This window comes from Rhinatrema bivittatum, chromosome 1 (genome assembly GCF_901001135.1).
Source record: "Rhinatrema bivittatum chromosome 1, aRhiBiv1.1, whole genome shotgun sequence".
NCBI classification, from domain to species: Eukaryota; Metazoa; Chordata; class Amphibia; order Gymnophiona; family Rhinatrematidae; genus Rhinatrema; species Rhinatrema bivittatum.
This window is the reverse complement of record NC_042615.1, coordinates 546,048,177-546,074,852: the sequence shown is the minus strand read 5'-3', so window position 1 is coordinate 546,074,852 and position 26,676 is coordinate 546,048,177. Positions and strand designations below refer to the sequence as shown.

Genomic DNA, 26,676 nt, shown 5'->3' with positions numbered 1-26,676 from the left:
CTATCAGCCAAACATGGGGCAGGCACACTTCTGCAAATGCATTCTGTCCTTCAGATGCCAATGGACCAGCAGTTTCTTTCTGGAGAGCTCTCAGGCCCCAGTTAGTTTTTCAGTTGTCTTGTAACACCAAAGGAAACTATGTGGTCTTTGTCCAAAAATTCTTCTCTTGTTTGCTTCTCTAGACCTTTTCCTGTATCCAGGAGGTTCTAGACCTACTGTCATTATTAAGGTTTACTGATATGAAACCTTGCTTGTAATATTTTCCGTGATGAGGAGTATGTTTCTTGCTGGATTCACATCACTCCCCTGCCTTAGGCCCTTTGCTATGCATTGGGGTTTTGGGTCTCAATCTCTTCTATGGTTTTTCTCTTAGTAGAACCCAACTCTTTTCCTGCCTAGACTCCTTTGTGGGTTGGCTGCCTCCACAGGCAAAAGGGAGAGAGGTGATGCTTTTCAGCACTGTGCGGTTTCCTTTGTCCTGCTCAGACAGCCTATAGCTTGGGAATCGCCCTATTGTGAAGACTACCATCCTGCTTGTCCTCTGAGAAAGCAGAGTTGCTTACCTGAAACAGGTGTTCTCAGAGGACAGCAGGATGTTAGTCCTCATGAAACCCACCCGCCTCCCCTGAGAGTTGATTTCTCCATGTATTAGCTATATCATGGACTTGAGGGACTCTGCTAGGGGGCAGGGTGATATTTACAGCTGTGCATGCTCAGTTGGGCATTTTATAAAGTTCTAGAATCTTTGAGATTAAAGTTCCAGGCCGGGCTTCATCCAATGATGTCACCCATGTGTGAGGACTGACTTCCTGCTGTCCTCTGAGAGAACACCTGTTAGAGGTAAGCAACTGAACAGAAATTTAAAATAGTTTCTGTACTATGTAAGTTATAGCTTGCAAAAGACTTTTAATGATTGGCTGTTAGCAAGGACAGTGTATCCTTAATTAGCAACATTAGATTTTGATGAGGATGTTTAACACCATTTATTTATCCCCACCCAAAACAAGAAATGAGACCATAAAACTTAGAACATTTCTTAGTAAAGTGGGTCCCAGGGTTGCTGCCATTCTGATCATTAGATAAAAGAATAACATAATTTATTTTTTTTACCTTTCTTTCCTGCAGATGTGTGGGACTGCATAGCAACTTGCTTTTTTATAGACACTGCTCATAACGTTATTGATTACATTGACACAGTGTGGAAAATACTCAAGCCAGGAGGAATATGGATAAATCTAGGTAAACATGTCCTTTATTCATCATGCACACCCTCAAAAAAAGGTTTGAGATGTAAATCATTGTTATAACTGTCAATCTGTCTAGCAATTGTATATTGCTGTCCTTGGAATACTTAGCTGCTTCCAAATAATTTAACATTAGCTGATGATAATTCCGTTTCTAAGCTGGATCTGTAGTACTCATTAGTCAGAAGTGATTGTTTCCATAATTTACTCCAATATCTCTGAAATCAGTCATGCTAGCCAGTCAAATTTCTTCCCACAATGCTTCTGATTGCTTCAGGCATGGCATGTGATGTCATTTCTGATGAATCACTATGGACTAATCAGTCTTTTTCCAAAATGGGAAACTTTTAAGGGTTAGGACTTTTGGAAAATTGAATTTAAATTAAGGGTATCTCAATGTAATTGGAAAATGTCCTTTTAAACTGTGCTTAACAAAATAAATGCTGTTAAAAAAATAAATAAATAGATGATCCATTTTCTATGCGTTAATATCAGTGCTTTGTTTTGTCTGGGGGGCCCTACTTTCATGTAGGGCCCTACTTTCATGTAGGGCCCTCCTTGAGGGTTGGATGGGAAGGAGCAAACGCCCAGGGCCCCACCCCCTGCATCTGGCCATAGAGTCATTAAAATGGAGTGGAGGAGTGGGCTACGAACCAGGGAGAGCAGGGTTCAAGTCCCACTGTTGCTCCTTGTGACCTTGGCAAGTTGCTTTACCCTTCATTGCCTCAGGTACTAACTTAGATTGTAAGCCCTCTGGGTTAGGGAAATACTTACAGTACCTGAATGTAATCCTCTTTGAAGTGCCGAAAAGCGGAATATAAAAATCTAAAATAAATGCATAAATAAAATAAGAAAAAATAAATAAAATGACAGCATTGCAAATATTACACTTTACCCTAGAACACCAATATATCTCCTACTGGGAAAACAACAAGCTGGTCTGCTACAAATTGCTACACAAACTAAACACTAGCACAGGGGTGGCCAACTCTGGTCCTCAGGAGTCCCAAATAGGCCTGGTTTTCTGGCTATCCCTAATGAATATGGATGAGAGATTTGCATGCATGGCTGTCATCGTATATAAATCTCTCTTCCATGTCATCTTGTTACACCAGTCCAGCTTAGCGTAGCCTGAGCAGGTGGGTTTATGTCTTCCTGCCAGCAGATGCTGGCAGAGCATACAGATTTCCACTGTGACATCGCCACTACATAGAGGTGGTGCAGCACTGTGAGAAACCAGTATTCTCTGCCTCTAGCAGATGGTAGGACTTGCTGGCCGGCCCCTGGTCTGGTCCATCCAGGTAAGGAAGCCCTTCAGTAATAGGTGTTTCTAGTCCCAGAGGGGACTTATTGAAGCCTGAGAAGGGTTCTCCTATTGGGGGGGGGGGCATAAGACAAAAGAAGACTTTGATCAAGGAGAATCTTTTGCTCTAATCTTCAGGCTCTGCTAAGGGAATCCTGTTGGCCTCAACCCCCTACCCATCCCTCCAGCCCAGCAGCCTTAAAACAAAGTGAGGGAGTAAGGTAGGTTGCAAAAGAGCCCTTTGGGCATTTCGGGCTTAGCAGCATTTCCTATTGTCAGGCTCTTTCACCTCCGTCAGGTAAGTGCCTGTGAGGGTAGCAACTGGACGCAGCAGCCTTTTCATACAATGCACCAAGAGGAGGAAAGCCTGTTGAATGACTATAGAGAAAACAGATCACAGTCCACTGCACTCCACGGGGAAGGTTTCCCTTGCTGTGCCATAATCTAAACAGGACCTGGTGGAGGCCTTAGGCTCTGCAGTTTTTGCAGGAACGTTGGACATTTTAAGCCTTTCTCCCATGGACATCTTAGGCTCCCAGCAGCATCCAGCTGTTCAGCCATGGTTTTTGGAGACCGTACAGTACTGGACCCCATAGATATCTCTCAGAATCGGGAATTTATGGGGCAACCCAAAAGTCTGGAAGAATTGTCCCCAGAGTTCTTCATTCCAAATCTGGAGGGGAAGCACAAGGCCTCTCCGGGGATCATTAAGTACCTTCCTAGGGAACCAGGGTCCAGCAAGCATTCTTGGGGAGGGTTGGGAGACTTCCTTTGACTTAAAAGAGCTTCAGGAACATTCTGAGGAGCAATTGGATGCTGCTAGTTGTGTTTTGCTGAAAGAGGAAGAAATTTCCTCGGACAGGAAGGACTTTATTGTTCACCTGTTTCATAGAGATGAGCACCTGGTGTTTGATCAAGTGGTTTCCGGATCACGGTCTCTGGATCACGGATTCCACAGTGGAGGAAGTCCCGAACTGAGGTCCAATGGGGGGGGGGGGTCAGCAAATAAACTAGATCTTTCTCTTTACATTCCAAAGTGGAAGAGATGGCACTGGCAGAGTGGGAGACCCCCCCCCCCCCCCAAGAATGGCCTTAAGGGAGTGAAGAATCTTCTTAAGCAGTATCCCTTTTCACCAGATGCGATTCAATAGCTGTTTTAGGTCCCTCGGGTGGATGCTCGGTTGACTGCGGTTACCAGGCGGTATGACTATCTCTGTAGAGGGTAGTACTTCTTTTAAAGATCCTCAAGGGGAAAGATTGAGCTCCCTTTAAAATACCTGATCATCTCCATGGAGCTGACAATGCAGATCTCTATTTGCAGTGACTTTGTGGTCTGCGTGCTTATGCAATGGATCCAGCTCCCAGAAGGAGAGGAAGTGGCGAAAATGGTATTAGCTATGGCCTTCCTGGTTGATGTTTTGTATGATCTGCTCCGGATTTCTTCCCAATTAGTGGCTTTAGCCATGGTAACCAGGAAACTCCTCTGGCTTCACAAATGGACAGCAGATTCCTGTTTGATATCTTGCTTGGGGAAACATCCTTTTAAAGGGAAGCTTCTGTTTGGAGAGGATCTGAAGCAACTGGTTAAGAATCCAGAGGAGCCTAAGCTGTAGGGGCTTCATGAGGACAAAGTTCACCCTATAGGGAGGCTAGACATTCCAAAACAGGCAGACAATCATATTCTTACTCCTTTTGGGGCTCTCATGCTTCCAGGGATAAGGGTTAGTTCTTTTGAGGTTTCCACAAATTACAGTTCAATCCAGCTAGTTCCTCCAGAACCCGTTGGAGATCTCAATAAAATGTGGCGTGTTCACTCTGGTGCTTCTAGTAGGTGATCACTTAGTTTTACCAGAAGTGGATTCAAATCACCTCAGACCAGTGGGACTTAGATGTGATCTTCCATGGTTATGCTTTGGAGCTGGTCACTCTGTTGTCAAACAGGTGGTTCAGGATGCTGATTTAAAACTTCAGTTCTTGTAAGCTGTGGTCCCGGTTCTGTATCCAGAAAGAGGTCTGGGTCGGTATTTAATTTATTATATAGTTCCAAAAAAGACTGTCTCTTCCTTCCCCATTCTCGATCTGAAAGGACTGAACAGCATTTTTATTCTCTCATTTCAGGATGGAGACCTCGCAAGTTGTCAATGTGATTATCTCTCCTTGCTGGACTTGTCAGAAGCTTATTTTCATATTCCCATCAGATGGAAGGGTCAGAGGTATCTCTGATTTTTCATTTTAAGGAGCATTTTCAGGTCCGTGTGCTCCCATTTGCTTTTGTGATGGTACTACAGACTTTTACCATGCCATGGTGGTGGTAGCGTTTTTACAGTAAGGAGGAGTCTTGGTTCACCCTTATATAGATGATTGGTTAATCAGAGCCAAATCTTACAAAGATTTAGCATCCAGCAGAGTGATCCAAGCAAACTTCTCCCTGCATAATCTTTAGATTACTTGGGAGCACACTTCAATACAAAGTTAGGTCAGGTATGTCTAACTTTGGAGAGAGTGGACAAGGTGATTAATCAGGTGCAGAGGTTTGTCACTCCAGAAGCCTGAATAACTTGGGATTATCTATAGCTTCTCAGTTCCATGGCAGCAGCGTTGGATCTAGTTCGGTGGTCCAAGACTCACTGAGACCTCTCCAGTTATCTCTCCTGTCTCGATGATCTTCCTCTTCCCAAGACTACAAGATTTGTCCATCAGTGTCTGTGAAGCATGGTTTTTCATGGTGGATAGTCTCTCAGAAACTTTTATGAGGAATCAGTCTGTCGACTCTTACTTGAATTCTAGTTATGATGGATGTGAGTCTGTCAGGTTGGGGAGCATATAGTCTGGGTCAGATGCTCTCCAGAAGAAGCAGCCTGTCACTGGAGACAAGGACAAACTGTCTGGCTCTGGTTCATTTTCTTCCCCTACTGCAGGAGAAAGCAGTGAAAGTGCTCTCCGACAATGCAACGGCAGTGGCCTATGTGAACAGACAGGGTAGCACCAGAAGCTAGGGATCTCGGAGAAGATGAATCTCCTCTTTTGGGGCAGAAAAGAATCTATAGAACTTATCAGCATCTCACATTGTGGGAAAGAAGAATATGCAGGCCAATTTCCTGAGCAGGAACTGGCTGGAGTCAGGTGAGTGGGAACTGAGCCAGGAGATCTTTCAGCTAATAGTGCTCAGGTAGGGTTTGCAACTCTCAAATGCCAAAATTGGCTAGTTCTTTAGCCAGCACAAGGAGTTTGAAGCCGCAGGCATAGATACATTAGTTCAGCCTTGGCCAGAGGTGGAGCTTCTTTGTATCTGCTTTTCTTGGCTGCTGATCCAGAAACCTTTATGCAGATTTGAGCTGGAAAACAATTGTCATCTTGATAGCTCCAAATTGACCGCAGAGTCCCTGGTATGTGGATCTACTCGGGTTGCAGATTGACCTTCCTCTTTGTCTCCTGAGCACTTGGAGCTTCTGGTTCAGGATCCAGTTATGAAAGACCAGTTTTCATTTTATCTCGTGGTTTGGCTCTTAAATGGTCATGCTTGCCGAAGAGAGGCTACTCTTCCTCTGCAACTACTATGGTTTTTAAGGGTCATAAGACTTCTGTTTCCTTGGCTTATATAGAGTTTAGTGTATCTTTGAGGCGCTTTGCAAGGATTGTGCAGTTTTTCTCCTCTGTATTCTGATGTACTGTGCATTTTGGCTTTTCTCCAGAGATCTAGAGAATGGCTTGGCCTAAACTCTCTGAAGCTGCAAATCACGGCTATTTAATGTTACAGAAGTCAAATCCATGGTGTTTCAGTAGCAGCCCATCCAGATGTATCTCATTTTCTTCAGACTGTGAAGAGGTTACAGCCTGCCTTTAGGCCTTTGGTCCCACAATGGAACCTCAACCTGGTTCTTAAAATCTTGGTTTTACCTCCTTTTGAGCCTCTCAGATAAGATCTTTAAGAAAAACCTACTGTGAAGACAGTCTTTCTAGTGGCAATCTGCTCAGCCAGCTGTATTTTGGAATTACAGGCATTGTCTTGCAGGGACAAGTTTCTGATCATAGCGCTTGATTCTGTCCTTTCGACCTGTTCCATACTTTTTGCCAATAATAATATCTGTTCTATCTGAATTGGTCTCTTTCCCTACCAACTTTTTTGTAGGAGGAGTACAAGGGCAGTAATAGGTTGTGGCAATTTCTAGATAGAAACATAGAAATGATGGCAGAAGAAGACCAAACGGCCCATCCAGTCTGCCCAGCAAGCTTTCATACTTATTTTTCTTATACTTATCTGTTACTCTGACCGCTGCGGTCAGGGCCATTATTGGTAACTTTTTGGTTCTAATTTCCTTCCACCCCCGCCATTGATGTAGAGAGCAGTGCTGGAGTTGCATCAAACTGAAGTATCAAGCCTATTGGTTAGGGGTAGTAACCACCGCAATAAGCAAGCTACTCCCATGCTCATTTGTTTACCCAGCCTGTGCAAATTAGTCTTTGTTGTTTTCTGAATATAAATCCTCTTTTCTTCATCCCCCTGCCGTTGAAGCAGTGAGCTGTGCTGTATTTGTATTCAAAGTGAAGTATCAGGCTTAATTGGTTCGGGATAGTAACTGCCATAACAAGCAAGCTACTCCGATGCTTATTTGTGAATGCAAATCCTTTTTCCCACATTTTCTCTTGCCATTGAAGCACAGAACAGTGTTGGAGTCGCATTAACCGTGTGTATGTTTATTGAATAAAGGTATTAATCACCAGGTAGTAGCCATCATTCCTGCAAGCCACCCCCATGCCTCTTCTCTTCATTTACATCCTCAAGATTTTATGAATCCACAGTGTTTATCCCATGCCCCTTTGAAATCCTTCACAGTTTTGGTCTTCACCACTTCCTCCAGAAGGGAATTCCAGCATCCACCACCCTCTCCGTGAAGAAATACTTCCTGACATTGGTTCTGAGTCTTCCTCCAACGGAAAAGGTTTGTCGTTGACTTTGGATCATTAAAACCTTTCAAGTATCTGAAAGTCTGTATCATATCACCCCTGCTCCTCCTTTCCTCCAGGGTGATGTAGAGTATGGAGGCAAAGAAGACACTTGAGTGAGCTTTCATGGCAGGCAGGAAGAGAAGGGGTGAGCCCTCACGAGGCTCTTCCTTTTATTGTACATTCATACAAAGGCAGATGATGTGTCATTACATGATTGGCTACTTTCCCATAGCAACAGACGAGTCCCTACACTATTGGCTTTGGCTCAGGGGGTGTGCACGGATCATCTCATTGGCTGCTGAGATCTATACCTCCTGACTTTGTCCTGCCTCTGACTAGGGAACACCCAGCCCCTCTTTCAGGCTAACAGGATTAATTATAAGCCAGAGAAATACATGAAGTCAGGTATCCTCTCCTTGGCAGAGAGGCCTAAGCACAAGTGATGCTTTTATTCAGGCAAAGTTCAGGGAGAAGGGAAGTTAGTGTAAAACCCTGATGAAATGGCTTGCTGGCAAGCGCATATTTCCCACAGGTATACATATTTAGGTTCTTCAATCTCTCCTCATAAGTCATTCGATGAAGACCATCCACCTTTTTGGTCGCCCTTCTCTGGACCGCCCTCCATCCTGTCTCTTCGGAGATATGGTCTCCAGAACTGAGCACAGTACTCCAGGTGAGGCCTCACCAGGGACCTGTACAAGGGGATAATCACTTACCTTTTCTTACTCAATATTCCTCTCTCTATGCATCCCAGCATTCTTCTGGTTTTAGCTATCAACTTGTCACATTGTTTCGCCAACTTCAGATAGTTAGACACTATCACCCCAAGGTCTCTCTCCTGCTTCCTGCACATCAGCCCTTCACCCCCCATCGAATACATTTCTTTCGGATTTACACACCCCATATGCATGACTCTGCACTTCTTGGCATTGAATCTCAGCTACCATATATTCGACCAGTCTTCCAGCCTCCTTAAATCCCGTCTCATTCTCTCCACTCCTTCTGGCATGTCCACTCTGTTGCAGATCTTAGTATCATCTGCAAATAGACAAACCTTACCTTCTATCCCATCCGCGATGTCGCTCTCGAAGATATTGAACAGGACCAGACCCAACACCGACCCTTGCGGCACTCCGCTCTCTCTTCTGAGTAAGTTCCATTTACCATCACACATTGTCTTCTGTCCTTCAACCAGTTTGCTATCCAGGCCACCACCTTGGCACTCACTCCCAAGCTTCTTGTTTTATTCACCAGCCTCCTGTGCGGGACCGTATCAAAAGCTTTGCTGAAATCCAAGTAGATGACATTGAACGCTCTTCCTCGATCTAATTCCCTAGTCACCCAATCAAAAAAGTCTATCAGATTCGTCTGACAGGACCTTCCCTTGGTAAAACCATGCTGCCTCTGGTCCAGCAATTCTGCTGCTTGTAGATAGTTCACTATTCTTTCCTTTAGCAGCGACTCCAATACTTTTCCCACCACTGAGGTGAGGCTAACCAGCCTGTAGTTTCAGGCCTCCTCTCTGCTCCCATTCTTGTGAAGAAGAACCACCACCGCTCTTCTCCAATCACTCGGCATCACTCCCGTTTCCAGGGATCTATTGAACAGGTCACGCAGCAGAACCGCCAGCACATCTCTGAGCTCCCTCAGTATCCTGGGATGAACCTCATCAGGCCCCATGGCTTTGTCCACTTTCAGTTTTCCTAGCTCTTCCCATACCTACTCTTCCGTAAACGGAGTTTCATTCATTCTACTCCCCACCAGTTTCTTGTTAACTAGCCACGGTCCTTCTCCGGGGTCTTCTTTAGTGAACACCGAACTGAAGTATTCGTTTAATATTTCTGCCATTTCTTCATCTGTCTCCACCCATTGGTCCTTTTCACCTTTCAGTTTCGCTATACCACTTTGGACTTTTCTCCTTTCACTGATGTATCTGAAAAATGTTTTGTCACCTTGCTTTACCTCTTTGGAAATCCTTTCTTCCGCTTGACTTTTTGCTTTCTTGATTACTTTCTTCGTCCCATTCAGTTTTACCAGATATTCTTCCTTGAGATCCTCCCTGTGGGATCTTTTATATTTCATAAACGTTGTTCTTTTATCTTTTATTTTATCAGCCACCCTTTTGTGAACCAGATAGGTTTCATTCTTTTCTTGCTTTTCTTTACTTTTCTAACATATATATATTAGTCACTTCAGTAATTGCTCCTTTTAGCTTGGCCCACTGTTGTTCCACATCTCTCATTTTCTCCCATCCTTCTAGTTCTTCCTCCAGGTACTTCCTCATTTCAACAAAGTCCGTGTTTTTGAAACACAAAACCCTGGTCTTTTTACGACTTCTCCATATCGTGTTAGTGAAATGTAACCATACTGTTTGATCACTGGTGCTGAGGTGGGCATCCACCCGGACATTAGAGACATTATCTCCATTAGTGAGCACTAAATCGAATATAGCTCCCTCCCTCGTAGGCCCCATTACCATTTGTTTGAACAGAGCCCCTTGCAGGGCATCCACTATCTCTCTGCTACTGTTAGATTCCGCAGAAGGGATTCTCCAGTTTACGTCTGGTAGATTAAAATCTCCAACAATCACCACTTCTCCCTTCTTACTCATCTTTTGGATGTCTTCAATCAGATCTCTGACTAGTACTTCCATTTGATTTGGAGGCCTGTAAACCACGCCAGTAAAAATGGATGCCTCATCATCTTTTTTTAGGACTGCCCAAAAAGCTTCTTCTTTGCCCCATCTTCCCTGCAGCTTGGATGCTTGGATATTGTTTTTGACATAAAGAGCCACTCCACCCCCTTTTCTGTCTTCTCTGTCCTTCCTTAATAAGTTGTATCCCGGTATGGTAGTATCCCAATCATGTGAATCCATGAACCACGTCTCCATGACAGCAACAATGTTCAAGTCCACCTCCACCATAGATGTTTGTCTAGTGCTCATCAGGTACTTGGAGATCTCTAATTCGTTTCATAAGATGGACAGGTGGTTTGTGTTGTTTGGTGGCCCATGGAAGGACAAAGTGACTTCGAAATCTACTGTAATAAGATGGATCAAAGACACATTTGTTTCCGCATATTTGCTAAAGGGCCAGCAAGCTCCTGATATCCATGCTTATTCTACACTGGCTCAGTCTTGGACTGAAGTAGTTGTGGTGCTGTTGGACATAGAAATGCATTTTGACCTGTATTGTAGAAAATGCAAAGATATCAGAGATGCTACACATTTGTATTTCCAAAGCTGACACATTGGAATCTCTAAATCAAAAGGAAAAGGCTGCCAGCTAGCCTCTGATGTGCCCCTTCTAGCTAGCCTGCCAGCTTCAGACGAGCCTCCTCCAGCCAGCCAGTCTCAGGGTCCCCCCTCTCTCCAGCAAGCCAATCCCTTACTTGCCTGCAGCCTCTGCAAGTCTTTTTTGTTTCTCCTACCTTTTGTCATTTTGGACCTCAACATAACACCCTCAGCAGCTCCAACATAAGACCTCACCCCATCATACCACACACACATGCAAATGGCCAATAATGGGAGCTTGGGGGTCCCAACATATGATCTCCCTCCACAAACACACAAGAATGATGAAGGGGCTCATCAGCTCTAACATAACAGATCCTGCCCCCTCCCTATCACCCCATTGTTCTCTCTCTTTTCCTCATCTTCCCCCTACCAGGAGGCAAGCTGAATCCCCTCTCTCCCCAGTCTTCCTCTTCCCCTGAGCCCAGGAAGCAGTCTCTTTCCCAAGTCTTTGCACAGAAGAGAGGATACAGGGAGGATGAGTAGAGGCAGCACATGATGCGTGTTTTTTTTTCAGGATGACCACAGGGCAATTCAAGCGGGTGGTGGAAAAGGTGCTGTATCCCCTGAAAAAAGCCCTGGTTAATATACTACTGTTGCTTGTGTTTCATGCTGTGTGGTAAAAGCTCTGGGCTGAGAACCAGGAAAGCCAAGATTCAAATCCTGCTTCTCCTGCTAACACTGCTGTGAACTTGGGCAAATCACTTCACTCTGCATTGCCTCAGATACCTATTTAGATTGTAAAAGCCCCTTGGGGCAAGGGCATACATTATGTACTTGAATTGTAATTTGCCTTGAGCATGGATTTGAAAAAGCAAGTAATTAAAAATAAAAAGAATTCAGATCCTAAAATTGTAATACACCATGGTGTACAGTATTTTGTTAAATTAAGTTAAAAGGAAAATAAGTTCTGAGAATTATTCAGCAGCACCTTCACAAATTATATTAGATTTTGCAATTGTCACTGCTGTATCTTTGAGTTCCAGATACTTATATTTCACAGTACTTACAGCCTTATTTTGCCTTTACCCAGATTCCTCTTAACTTCCTACAAGGTTCAGTCTGCTGGGGAGGGGGGGTTCTCATTTTCTGATGATGAACTTAAAACATAGGTTTTGGAAAAGGGTGGGCCATCTGGGACTGGGCCTTGGCCCTGGGTTGCCATCCTGGAAGTGCTGCTGCTGTGGTGCATGTCTTGCAAAACCAGCGCAAGAGTTGCAGAGAGCATTTCTTGAACAGAATAAGAGGCTACAGGCAGGTATGGGACTGGCTTGAAGGAGAGAGGTGGGGGATCAGAGGCTGGCTGGCTAGAGGGGGAATGAAAGTCATACTCATATGGAGTAAAGTACCACAAGGGGAGGAGATGGGACATGATATTTTAAGGACACCAAGCCCCTTTTCTTGTGAGTATTATGGAAAAAAAACCCAAAAAAAATCCACTTCCATTCTCAATAAGAATATGCCATACTGGGTCAGACCAAGGGTCCATCAAGCCCAGCATCCTGTTTCCAACAGTGGCCAATCCAGGCCATAAGAACCTGGCAAGTACCCAAAAACTAAGTCTATCCCATGTTAATGTTGCTAGTAATAACAGTGGCTATTTTCTAATTCAACTTAACAGCAAGTAATGGACTTCTCCAAGAACTTATCCAATCCTTTTTTAAACCCAGCTACACTAACCATATCCCCTGGCAAGAAATTCCAGAGTTTTATTGTGTTGAGTGAAAAAGAACTTTCTCCGATTAGTTTTAAATGTGCCACATGCTAATTTCATGGAGTGCCCCGTAGTCCTTCTATTATCCGAAAGAGTAAACAACTGATTCACATTTACCCGTTCTAGACCTTTCATAATTTTAAAGACCTCTATCATATCCCCCCTCAGCCACCTCTTCTCCAAGCTGAACAGTCCTAACCTCTTTAATCTTTCCTCATAGGGGAGCTATTCCATTCCCTTTATCATTTTGGTCACCCTTCTCTGTACCTTTTCCATCGCAACTATATCTTTTTTGAGATGCAGCAACTAGAATTGTACACAGTATTCAAGGTGCGGTCTCGCCATGCAGCGATACAGAGGCATTATGACATTTTCCGTTTTATTCACCATTCCCTTTCTATTAATTCCCAACATTGTTTGCTTTTCTTGACTGCCGCAGCACATTGAACTGACGATTTCAATGTGTTATCCACTATGACGCCTAGATCTCTTTCTTGGGTGGTAGCTCCTAAAATGGAACCTAACCTAACAAATAATGTGTGTAGCTGTATTTCTATCTCTGTTTTTACTTTACCTTCTCGTCCATCACCAGAAGGTAAATTTGACACTTATAAAGTTAGAATTATTTTTAAACTGATAAATCCTGGACAGTATTGTATCACAAACCAATTATATCATTTAGAAAGCTATGTACCGAACCATTATGGCACTTGTGTAAATTAATATATTTCAGCATCCTTATTTTATGTGCCCTATTGTAAACCGTTGTGACAGATCCTTCTTAACGACTGTATAGAAAAGATTTAAATAAATAAAATAAATTGTGTAACTATAGCATGGGTTATTTTTCCCTATATGCATCACCTTGCACTTATCCACATTAAATTTCATCTGCCATGTGGATACCCAATTTTCCAGTCTCACAATGTCTTCCTGCAACTTATCACAATCCGCTTGTGATTTAACTACACTGAATAATTTTGTATCATCTGCAAATTTGATTATCTCACTTGTCATATTCCTTTCCAGATCATTTATAAATATATTGAAAAGCACCAGTCCCAATACAGATCCCTGAGGCATTCCATTGCCTACTCCCCTCCACTGAGAAAATTGTCCATTTAATCCTACTCTGTTTCCTATCTTTTAACCAGTTTGTAATCCACGAAAGGACATGGTCACCTATCCCATGACTTTTTACTTTTCCTAGAAGCCTCTCATGAGGAACTTTGTCAAATGTCTTCTGAAAATCCAAATACACTACATCTACCGGTTCACCTTTATCCACATGTTTATTAACTCCTTCAAAAAAGTGAAGCAGATTTGTGAGGCAAGACTTGCCTTGGGTACAGCCATGTTGACTTTATTCCATTAAACCATGTCTTTCTATATGTTATGTGATTTTGATATTTAGAACATTTTCCATTATTTTTCCTGGTACTGAAGTCAGGCTCACTGGTCTGTAGTTTCCCGGATCACCCCGGAGCCCTTTTTAAATATTGGGGTTACATTAGCCACCCTCCAGTGGATGATTTTTTTTTTTTAATTTTTTATTTATGCATTTTTAATCCAAATACAAACAAGCATCCACTTGTGATTGAAATTCTAAAGTACAGAAAAGAAACCTAAATAATATGCAATTTTCAATTCAAATTGATATTTAACTGTAACAAATAAAGGAAATACGGGAGAGGCCTTAACATAGGAGCATTTACAAGGAAATATTTTTAAGAAATATGAAAACAAGACCAGTCATGAGAAGTTCCATCACCTTTCTTTTAAACCGATCAAAGCTATGGGTTTTATGAAGAAGAATGAGAATCTAGAAAAACCCTCAGTTGTTGCGGATCGAAAAAAATAAAGTTCTGTTCTTGAAAAATTATACTACATTTACAGGGAAATTGTAATTTAAACCTGGCACCTCTGTGAATCGCTTCTCCCCTCATTTTAAGAAACAGCTTCCTTCTTGATTGCGTTGCCTTAATCAAATCAGGATAACACCATATTTTCTGTCCAAAAAAATTAGCCTGAGAATTTCTGAAGAAATGTTTAAATATGTTGTTTCTGTCCATAAGGAACGCAAAAGAAACTAATAATGGTCTTCTTTGAGTCACCATTTCTTGAGGATTCAAGTAGTGTAGTTAAATCTAACGGAATTTGTTCCTCCAAATTACCCCGATCAGCTTCAGCATAAGGAAGATAAAAAGCTTTAGTGATCACAGGTTTTACCTCTTCTGGAATTTTCAAGATCTCTGTCACATATAACTTAAACAAGTCTACTGGAGAACTATTTTTCAAAACTGGAAAGTTCACAAATCTTAAATTATGTGATCTTAGATTATTCTCAATTTTTTCAAGTCTTCTACCCACCTCTGTTTCCTTTAGTATTATATTAGACTATATCTTCTCAACTTCTCGAAAACGACCCTCCATAACTTCAGTGTTTAAACTTTGTTGAGCTAGTCCGTTGGCATTCTGGAGAACTTGATTTTTAGTATCAATTACTTCCTTAGTCAGTGTATTTATTAACTTTTCTAAAGATTGCAATGCCATCCATATAGTAGATAATGTTATCTCTGTCGATGGTCGAAGTATCTTTTCTAACTTCAGAGTTTCCTGAATCTCTCCTTCTCCTTCCCCTGCTTCACTGGCTCCATTACCCAGTTCTAACGAGCCCAGCATTTCAACAGCTCTCAGCCCCTCACCTCTTTCTCCTCTGGGGGGGCTGTTTCTGTGTCGATTCCTCCACGATATTAAGTCCTCTAGTTGTTGGACACTGCTGCACCGCTTCTGTCCCTCTTCGGGTTGCACCCGTCAGAACTGCGGCCTCCAATCCCCGTCCCTCGTCGAGTCCTGGTGGAGCCGGTCTGATAGGGGAGCCGGGGCTTAAGGATTTATCAATGGTCAGGAGGGACGGCTCATGCTCCGCAGTCTTCCCTCAGCGACTTGCCCGCTCGGCAATAATGGTGAGGCCGCTGCGAAAAAGCTCCCTATGCGGGGTTGTGTAGCTTCTAATGGGGTGGAGGTATTTTCCCCTCCCCGTACCCTCGCTTTACGCTTCGTATGCGGCATTGAGGCAAGTAAAATTTACAGGAAAAATGGGAGCTCCTCGCCGGCATGACTTCTCAGGTGGCCATCTTAGGGCGTCTCCACAATGGATGATTTTAATGATAGGTTACACATTTTTACTAATAGATCTGAAATTTCATTTTTTAGTTCCTTCAGAACCCTGGGCTGAATACAGGGCTGGAGAGAGCAGGAATTAGGCCCGTGCCAGCTAAGAAAAGTAGGCCCCTATGTAAGGTTCTGATGTGATACTTGATAAGAGAAATTGTTTTCTAGATTTCCCAAATAATGTTTATTTAAGAAGGCTTTACGAGCTTTTTTGTTAGCAAATTCTTCAATTACAATTGAAATTTTTATTTATACATATTAGAAACAGATATATTTAGCTTTTTAAAAATTTTGCCCAACAAAAGTAGGCCCCCCTTGAACATTGTAGGCCCTAGCCAAATGGCCATGCTCTCCTGGAGTGTGTTATACCATCCGGTTCAGGTGATTTACTACTCTTCAGTTTGTCAGTCAGACCTACCACATCTTCTAGGTTCACCGTGATTTGGTTCAGTCCATCTGAATCATTACCCATGAAAACCTTCTCTGGAACGGGTATCTCCCCAACATCCTCTTCAGTAAACACCGAAGTATAGAAATTGTTTAATCTTTCCACTATGGCCTTATCTTCTTTAAGTGCCCCTTTAACCCCTCGATCATCTAATGGTCCAAATGACTCCCTCACAGGCTTTCTTCTTCGAATATAATTAAAGCTTTTACTGTGAATTTTTGCCTCTACAGCCAACTTCTTTTCAAATTCTCTCTTGGCAAGTTAAATGTAAGACATATAAGACAGGCTAACGCTTATGATTTATCTTAATTTCTTCTTTTGGATCCTTCCAATTTTTGAATGAAGATCTTTTGGCTAAAATAGCCTCTTTCACCTCACCTTTTACCCATGCCGGTAATCATTTTGCCTTCCTTCCACCTTTCTTAATGTGTGGAATTCATCTGGAATGACGGAGCTTGGCAGCTCCAACATGACACCCTCCCCACCTCTACAAGAATATCACTGGAGTTTGTATTTCATTTAGAATCTGGCTTCTTGGGGTTTCCATTTCTGTTTTTTTCTGCAATTTTGTAATTTGTGATCAGCTATTCTGTATTTGGTGAAATCTTTTTGTGTTTTGCAAGTGTGACCAAGCTGAGGCATTCTGCTAGAGTGTAGGGATCTGTAGCAGTTTTGTTCATTGTGTTGTCCCAACAGGAGGGGTGTATTTGTGGTGTAATATTTGCAGTGGTGCCTTTTCATAGGTAGAATCATTTCTTTTATAGTTCTGTGAGTTCATATTGCTATATGACAGGTTATTTCACAGTGTGTCTAGTAGTGGAGGGAATTTGTTACTGTTAGATGACACCAGAATATGAATTTATTTTTTTGGTATAGTGAGGTGTGCAGGGAAATATTCTGCTTTGCCTCCTTGTTAAAGGTATGTGGGGGTGGGTGGGTGGGGGGCAGGTGTACTGTTTATACAGCGTATATATTTACTGAACTGGAGGTACAGGATTTACATTGGGTTTGTCTTGCACATACAGGGGCGGATTTTCAGAGCCCTGCTCGCGTAAATCCGCCCAAAACCGGTCGGATTTACGCGAGCAGGGCCCTGCGCGCCGGTAAGCCTATTTTACATAGGCCTACCGGCGCGCGCAGAGCCCCGGGACTCGCGTAAGTCCCGGGGTTTTCGGAGGGGGCGTGTCGGGGGGCGGTCCCGGTCGTCGTGGTGTTTTCGGGGCGTGTCGGCAGCGTTTTGGGGGCGGGTACGGGGGCGTGGCTACGGCCCGGGGCGGTCCGGGGGCGTGGCCGCGCCCTCCATACCTGCCCCCAGGTCGCGGCCCGGTGCGCAGGAGGCCCGCTGGCGCGCGGGGATTTACGCCTCCCGGAGGGAGGCGTAAATCCCCCAACAAAGGTAAGGGCGGGGGGGGGGGGGGTATAGACAGGGCCGGGCGGGTGGGTTAGGTAGAGGAAGGGAGGGGAAGGTGAGGGGAGGGTGTTAGAGGATTCCCTCCGAGGCCGCTCCGATTTCGGAGCGGCCTCGGAGGGAACGGGGGTAGGCTGCGCGCGCCGGCTATACAAAATTCATAGCCTTGCGCGCGCCGATCCAGGTTTTTTAGTAGATACGCGCGGCTCCGCACGTATCTACTAAAATCCAGCGTACTTTTGTTTGCGCCTGAGCGCAAACAAAAGTAGGCCTATTCGCGCTCCTTTTAAAATCCGCCCCACAATGAATGACATGAATCTCACTCTTAAGCCAGAATATTTTGGGTATGATTTCAGTCTGTCATATTTACTGCTAGTGCTCCTTTTAATACTTACATGGTGCCAAACAGCTTCTTTCTGAAGCATGTATGGTGTAATATATACAGGCAGCATACCGAAGTGAGCCTGGAAGTTTTTTAATCAGGTGACTTGTGCCCAAACAGTTAGAATTATTTCAGAATCTTTAAGCCACATGTTTTTGGTCTCTCATATTGCACCTCTTGGTACTTGATCTTCTTTCTCCAAACATATATAGAATAGTGGCTTAGTATTAGCACTTTTATTGTAATGCTGATGTTGTCATTTTCTCCTCTACCACTGTTTGGTTTTCTGGCATCAAGCATTTTATTATTTGACCTTGGAATAAATAATTACACCTGATTTATACAAAACATGTATCTAATAAAGACAGAGTAACTGTAAATGTAAAGTAAGACATTTGGCAGTGGGAGCTAGTGATGGAACTTGATTGATTGCTTGGGTGCCTCCATCCCCCCTAATATACAACCAAAAAGGCATTCTGCCCCTGTTTTCACTTTTTTATTTAACAAGCAGAAGCATACAAGTACAATACATGAGTTAGCAAAATCACTTACGCTATAAAATTTAAACTTTTCTCAGTCCATCAGTGTTGCCATGTATGTATGTGTCTGTATAAAACTGAAATTTATGTATTTGTACAAATGGCTCACCTGTATTGCCATTATCAGAATATGTTTTAAAAAATGCCAGATTAGCAGCATTAAAACATGGTATTCAGATAAAAGATTTTAAACACCACTTCCAGTTGTAGTGGAAGTTTCCCTACACTGCCTTCTAGTGTGCCTCTGCCGTACTCAGGGGAGACCATCTCTAGTGGTGAGAGCCTAATTAAGCCTCCATGGTATGTACATTCGTCTGTGCAGAATGGAGACTGACTGAGATGGCCAGCTCATTTTGCATGAGTAACTGCTACTTCTACAGTCATTGTGTGGGCACTTAAAAATAAAATACTCTCCTATCCCTTTGCCAATTCATGGATCCAGTCTGTCATCAGTTGTGCAGGATAATTTGGTCTTTATATTGTAGGTCCATTGCTCTACCACTTTGAAAATTTGGCAAATGAAGTTTCTATAGAACTGAGCTATGAAGATATCAAAAATGTAATTTTGCAGTATGGATTCTATTTTGAGGTAAGGCTTCAGTGTTTAATTCCTTTACAGAAATTATCTTAAATAATATTTAGACAAATTAGCCATTATATGTATGTGACATCATCTGGCAGCACCAAATAGACTTGTCTCTCCAAGATGATAGAGCTTTGAGCTCTACTGAGCATTATTTATTTATTTAAAATTTACTTAATCAATTTATAGCCCACTGATCCACCAATCTCAGCAGGTTACAATTTACATACAAAATCAATATAACATACAAGTTTATCAAAGCATAAAGAAACAAACAATATCCCAAAACAAAAAAAAAATAAAAACTGTTATACACCAAGTTAATCTAAAAACAGGCAAGTTACATTCTGAGGTGGGGAAAGCAAAGCTGAAAGGATGGGTTTTAAAGAGTTTTCTAAACTGGAAAAAATCCTTCTGTAAATTGAACTCCTCAGACAAGAGCATTCCAGAGTGCTGGGCCAGCTATGCCAAATATCCATTGTCTTGATTCAGATAGGAGTGCAATTGGAAGGGAACTTCCAGCAGCAGCTTTGTTGAAAATTGGCGGTGTTGTGAGGGTGTGTATCTATGAATCAATGATTGGATATCAGAAGAGGCAAGATTATGAAGAGCTTTAAAATAAAAAAGCATGAGAATTTTAAACTTTATTCACCATGCATCTGGCAGCCAGTGTAGTTTTAACCATACTTGGGGTTATATGGGCTCATGGGGGGAGGGCATTGGAAATTAGACGTGCCACAGAATTTTGGATTAACTGTAAAACTTCTACATGTGTAGGAATTCCCGTGCAGACATTGCCTTGTGAAACGCCTCAAGTCACTTTTGGCCAAGCCCTTGCATGGACTTGTATACTCTCTCCTCAGAATCCTTTCACAAAATCTATTTTTTTCTTAACAGTTATTCTAATTAGCTATTTCGCTGTCTTGGCAGCCCTAGAAAAGCACGTTCAATGCTAATGGGGAAAAAAACAACAATATTTTATATTTGTTTTATTGTTATGAATGCTATTTTTACTATGGTTTGTTTTAATGTAATTGATTTTGGATGTAATGATTTACCCCGCCCTGAACGTAGGAAGGGCGGGTAAGAAATATTTTAAAATAAATAAACAAAGGGGAACATAAAGGGGATTTTTTTCCCCTCACTGAGGCCTTGCCTCCTCAAGATGTCGCAGAAGAAAGAACTAACGGCAAGTGGTTTAAGGTGGTATCCATTACCTGATGGCCATGAGCTGGTTTTATCTGTTTAGGTCTTGAGCATGAACAACAAAACTGAATGTCCCCATGTTCACAACGATCCAGGGAACACTATATTGAGGAGTTATGTAAATCTCTAAGACATTGTAGCAGATCCTCCTCTCACACTGCAGTGTTGTCTGCCTTGCTGGCAAAAGACCTGAGCGGAAGCGCCTCAAGAGATTCCCCCATCGGTGCAAGTTGGAGCCACAAGAACAAGTTTGGTTAGCCGCCCTGATTTGAAGAAAAAGTGGCACCAGTTGGAGTCTGCATTGAAAAACAATAAGCAATTGAAGTGCGATGCATCGGCACTGACACAGTCATCATCAGTGCAACCTTTGACATACATGGCGTGATCTGCATAGAGACGCTTGATACAGGATCCCTCAACACATGGAGCATTTAAGTACTTGATGCACGCAGCATCACCATGCACAATGCTTCAATAGACTCTATGCACAATGTATGGATATATTAAACACCACCTTGATATGCAACACAGACCACATCATTGCACACCGGATCTGTGCACGTGATGCTCAGTATACTGAAGATAAAGCATCTCGCTCCTTCGATGCATTCTGAAGTTTCCATGCTCCTACTCCGTGATACTCTGGTTCCCTGCACTTGGGTCCTGAGACAGGAACTCAAGGCACAGCAGTGATGTAATTGGCACTTCCATCGATGCAGAATCAATGCATTCCTCCAGATTACTCAACACAATTAAACCCTCATATAGTCCTGTGGGAATTCTGTGGTACTGCGGAGCACAGAATTCCCCTCCACAATTGTGCAAGACCTGCACAGAATTTGGCAGGTCCTGGCGTGCTGCGAGCAGGATGGCCTTTGTTCGTGGCATGCCTAAGCCTGCTCCTTCACTGCGAGTGGACCTCCGCTCACAGTGAAGATGGAACAAGCTCCGGTGTACTGTAAGTAGAGGCCATCTCGCTCACAGCAAAGGATCAGGCCCAGGCAGACTGCAAGCGGAGGATGTACCGCTCGCTGCGAAGAAGGAGCAGAGGCCATCTCACTAGTGGCAAACTTGAAGCAGGCCCAGACATGCATGAGGGTCTGTGAGTGAAAGCGAGAGGGAGTGTGTGTGTGTGTGTAAGACTATGAGCCTAGGGGGTGAGAGAGAGCATGTGTGAGGGTGTGGGTGCCAGAGAGAGAGGGAGCCTATGTGTAGGAAGGATAAGCAAGAGAGGGAGCTAGTGTGTAGGGGTGTGGGAGAGACACATACATAGCCTGTGTGAGGGTGTATGCGTGATAGAGAGGGAGCCTGTATGAGGGTATGTGTGAGAGAGAGGGAGTATGTATCAGGGTGTGTGTGTGTGTACGAGAAAGAGAGGGGGAGTTTGTATGAGCGTGCATGAGAGAGTAAGGAGTCTGTATAAGGGAATGTTTGTGTGCGAAAGAGAGGAGGGGTTGCCTGTATTGAAGGTGTGTTTGTATTTTCGCAGTATGTGCTGATTTACATCGGCTTCCAATAGGAGAACATATTAAAAACAAGATTGCAATGATAATCTTTAATCTTATTTTCTCTGATGCCTCAGCTTGTAGCAATGCTCTTTTAAAGCTTTACTGTCCGTCCCGTCAGCTCCGCTCCATACAACGAGGCTTGCTAGACGTACCTTATCCCGTGCATGCCAGGCTGAGCGTAACCAGAGACTGTGCTTTCTCCATGGCCACTCTGATCATTTGGAACTCTCTCCCAGAAGCCCTACCCACAGCAGAAAGTGTCAAAACATTTAAGACCCAGCTATAAACTTAGCTGTTTAAACAAGGTTTTTACTAACTCCACAGATGGTCTTTTTTTTTGTAATTTTTTGTCTTTACTGATGTCTCTTTTTATGTACATCGCCCAGGATATGCATGATTAATAAATTCAATAAAGATAAAAGAGAAGGGGAAGGGGAATCAGTATGAGAGTGTGTGCGTGAGAAGAGGGGAGCCTGTATGAGGGGGTGTGTATATGCACTAGAATGAGGGAGCCTGTGTGGGTTTGTGAGAGAGAGAGGGACAGAGGGGGAGCCTGTGTGAGGGGCATTCTTGAGAGAGGGGTCAAACTCTGGGAGTGGAGATAGAGTGGAAAAGATTGAGCCTAGAGGGGGAGGGGAGAGATAGTGGCAGGTAGAGAAGTTGGGGCCTGAGAGGATAAAGTAAAAGTAGACTGGCCAGGGGAGTAGGGCGAGAGGATGGAAGATACACTCCTACAGTGAGCTTCTAGGGAAATTCTGCTCAAAATATTTAAAACTCTGCATCTTTAAGTAATAACTTTTTTTCTGTATTACATTTTAAATGAATGACTTAAAGACTGTCATGTATATTGTGTTATTTTGATCCAGTATAAAGTATGCAGAATTTTAAGTTTTTGTGCAGAATTCCCCCAGGAGTACTAATATAGCAAAGCAAGTCTAAGTCTTCAAAGACATGAAAACATTGTGCTCTGTCAAAGTTGCCAATTCTACAAGCTGCTTTTTAGACATAGCTTTAGAGGGCTCATCTTAGATCTGCTGGGGTAGGGATGAGGTTGCCACTCCCTCCTCCAGTCACCAGAGCATTTTACCTGCCTTGGCTAATAACTATGAGGTTCCAACTTGAAACACCAGGACCTATATATTCCATAGTTATGTCTATTTTATTTATTTATTTACTTATTTATTTATTTGTTTGTTTATTTATTTAAACCATTTCTATAACAATACAGGATTGACCAATAATTTCAAAAAGATAAACAGTTATTATAAATATGCTATAAATAAAATAAAATATAAATAAAACAGTAAAATAACATAAAAACAGTAGGAGAGAAATACAGTTTATATATTTTATTCCCTATACATGTGTAGTACTATAATCTATATTCCCTATACTTAAAATACCAAAAATCAAGAACCAGCCAGAAAATCGAAGAATATGAAACCTAAATAAAAAATAACTAGTGAAATTTTGGATGTTGAACTGTAAATTAGGTTATTGGCTCATAGCTGCGAATGCTTCTTTGAACAAATGGGTTTTTAGGGATTTCTTGAATTCTTTTACATCTGAGATTTGCCTTAGGACGTTTGGGAGGGAATTCCATAATATGGGCCCTGCTATAGAAAATGCCCTTTCTCTTGTGACGTTTAATCTGGCGACCCGTACTGTTGGGACTTCTAGGAGATTCTTGCTATTGGATCTAAGGTTTCTAGCAGGTTTGTAGAGCCTCAGAGAGGTGCATAACCATATTGTATCTTGATTGTTTGAGTGCATGTATTAGCGTTAGAATTTTGTATTTGATTCTGTATTTTATAGGCAACCAGTGTAACCTGAATAAGATGGGTGTAATATGATGTTTCATTGGTAAGCCGGTAAGCACCCTTGCTGCAGCGTTTTGAATTAGCTGCAAGAGTTTAACAGTAGTTTCTGGGAGACCAAGATATAAACCATTACAGTAGTCTAGTCCAGAAAAAATCAGGGACTGGAGTACTGTCTGGAAATCTGATGAAAATAGCAGAGGTTTTAATCGTTTCAATGTGTGAAGTTTAAAAAATGAGTTTTTAACAAGATTTGGAGATATGATGAGTTAGTGATAGATTTGTATCCACCATGACTCCTAAGTTCCGAGCCACTTTTTTTATGGGAATCATCTCATTACCCATATGAGTGTACGAAGGTTGGCTGTTAATAGGATTGTCAATTACACTTAGGAACACTATTTCGGTTTTTTTCGCATTGTTTGTCTACTATGTGCAAGCCATTGCTCAATGGTTTTGAAATAAATTTGTGTTAGTGAGCAGGTATCAGCCCAGGAGGATTTATATGAAATAAAAATTTGTATGTTGGACATTTAAAGTGGATAATATCTGACAAAGAGGAAGTAGGTATATATTGAATAGTATTGGTGACAAGGAGGATCCTTGAGGAACTCCTGTGGTTTGTGTGTGAATTTGAGAGCAGCTGGTTCCGATATTTATTTGATAGCAGCGGTTTGTAAGATAACTGTTGAACCAATTTAAAACAGTGTCTTCTAGGCCAATAGATTGGCGTCTTGAAATCAGGATTTTATGGACTAGGGTGTCAAACGCTGCGGAGATGTCTAGGAGAAAATCAGTGTTTGAGTCAAAGTCCCTAATATATGTGTCGAAAGATGAAAGTAGTAGGATTTCAGTTGAATGGCCCTTTCTGAAACCATGTTGATTTGGATGTATTATATTATGATCTGATAAGTATTCTTTTAGTTGGTGGAGAACAATAGATTCTAGAATTTTGGAAAAAAAAGTTATAGTAGCAATTGGTCTCAAATTAGAAAAATCTGTAAAAGCTATTGATTTTTTTCTTTTGGATAGGTGTAATTGAAGACTGCTTTAAACAATTTGGAAAAGTACCAGTTTCTAAAGATTGATTTATTGTTGCACAAATAGGTTCAGGGTAGGTTTCTCCTAAGCTCTTGAACAGCCGTCCAGGGCAAGAATTCAGTCTGAGATGCAGAAACCAACCCCAGTATCAGAAGATGTACCACCTCCTACTGTGGACCAGAGGCTGTATCACTCTGGAATCAATCACAACTTTGAAGAGTTTCTTTGCCACTCTTTCCAAGTAGTCATAGGACATTCTTCAACCTGCTCTTCAGTACCTAGCAGTGTCCTGGTTTTACCCATAGGGCTTAAAAATTCCTTATAGCCAATTCTTCAGACTGCTTCTTCGTTCCACACCATTGCAGCAGAGTCTAGCAGGTTGGAGGTACTAGACCACTTGGTACCACCTCCACTTCCACCAGAGGATCCTTTTGATTAATCTTCATCTTTTCTACACTCCTGGGTGAGTGATCCTATGCCATTGGGTTCAGACGAGAACTCTATAGGCATATCCACTGCCGGAGTCGCTAGACCAAACATTGCCTCTGGAAGTCTTCTCATACTCAAAGTTGGAGAAGATGAGAACAGCCATAGGTGTCCATGTTGGTAAATACAAAGAACCCCCACACTGAGCTACTGGGCCTTCTATAAATTCTCAATATCCCATTTGAGCCAGTGGCATTACCTGTCTATGCCATTCTTAATGTTCACCAGATGAGAATGTAGGAGACACCCATATCCAACATGCTGACTGCAAAAAAACTGGACCTAAAGTACATGTATAACAGTCTCCAGGGTTTGGTATCGTTCAATTGCTACACCATTTAGTAGTGGTTGATTCCCCTATGACAGGGGTCGGGAACCTTTTTGGCTGAGAGAGCCATGAACGCCACATATTTTAAAATGTAATTCCGTGAGAGCCATACAAGACCTACCAAATTAATTTACTACAACCCCCTACTGTCCTGACGCCTCTCAAGACCTGCCAAATTCATTTACTACAACCCCCCACCCTCCTGACCCCCCCAAGACCTGCCAAAAGTCCCTGGTGGTCCAGCGGGGGTCCAGGAGCGGTCCGGGAGAGATCTCCTGGACTTGGGCTGTCGGCTGCCAATAGTCAAAATGGCGCCGATGGCCCTTTGCCCTCACTATGTCACTGGGGTCGACCAATGGTGGCGGTAGCCCCTGTGACATAGTAAGGGCAAAGGGCTGTCGACGCCATTTTGATTACTGGCAGCCGACGGCCCTTTGCCCTTACTATGTCACAGGGGCTACCGCCGCCATTGGTCGACCCCAGTGACATAGTGAGGGCAAAGGGCCGTCGGCACCATTTTGACTATTGGCAGCCGACAGCCCAAGTCCAGGAGATCGCTCCTGGACCGCTCCTGGACCCCCGCTGGACCACCAGGGAATTTTGGCAGGTCTTGGGGGGGGGGGGTCAGGAGGTTGTAGTAAATTAATTTTGGAGGTCTTGGGGGGTGTCAGGAGGGTGGGGGTTTTTATTAGATTTTTACTTTTTTATTAAAGATTTGTCTGCGAGCCAGATGCAGCCATCAAAAGAGCCACATCTGGCTCGCGAGCCATTGGTTCCTGACCCCTGCCCTATGAAAAAGACAAAGAAGGCATGGATCCATTCAAATTTTCTGCCAGGAAATGTCTTGCCGAATACTTTCTTGACAAAGTTTCTGGACCACTTTGGCAATAAAATATTTCAAGCTTCCATGCTGACTGTTCTATTACCATTCACCAATTCTATATGGTGCTATATATCCATGACTTTTTCTAGAAGCTGAAGCTGTTCCTTCAACCTGAGGAAGAATCTTTGAGCTATCCCCAACCATTTTTTAGTTCAGATAAAGGCAATGGCCGTCACCTCCGTTCAGTCTACAAATCTTTTGATTCTGTTTCTCAGACGTCTGCAACATCAATTGGAGCATGTCTCATAGCATGGCTTCAAGCCATCAGCATACAGGAGGACATTCATTAAAAAACCCCCCCAAAAAAACCCTAATTGACCTCCCATGTCTCGTAGATAACCTTTCTGGGGAAAAGCTTAGGGAAATGGTCGCG

At 42.8% G+C, this 26,676-nt stretch overlaps 1 protein-coding gene across 2 annotated transcripts in view; it reads left to right on the top strand.

Annotated features, from left to right (window-relative positions):
* Positions 1-26,676, top strand: part of CARNMT1 (carnosine N-methyltransferase 1) — a 110,043-nt gene that overhangs the window by 62,626 nt on the left and 20,741 nt on the right. Inside the window, exons 6-7 of one of the 2 annotated variants that reach the window (XM_029616041.1) lie at positions 1,126-1,239; positions 18,937-19,040. In XM_029616041.1, the coding sequence (XP_029471901.1) occupies positions 1,126-1,239; positions 18,937-19,040 (218 nt within the window). The remainder of the gene's footprint in view (positions 1-1,125; positions 1,240-18,936; positions 19,041-26,676) is intronic. The other variant, XM_029616050.1, reaches the window with a different exon arrangement.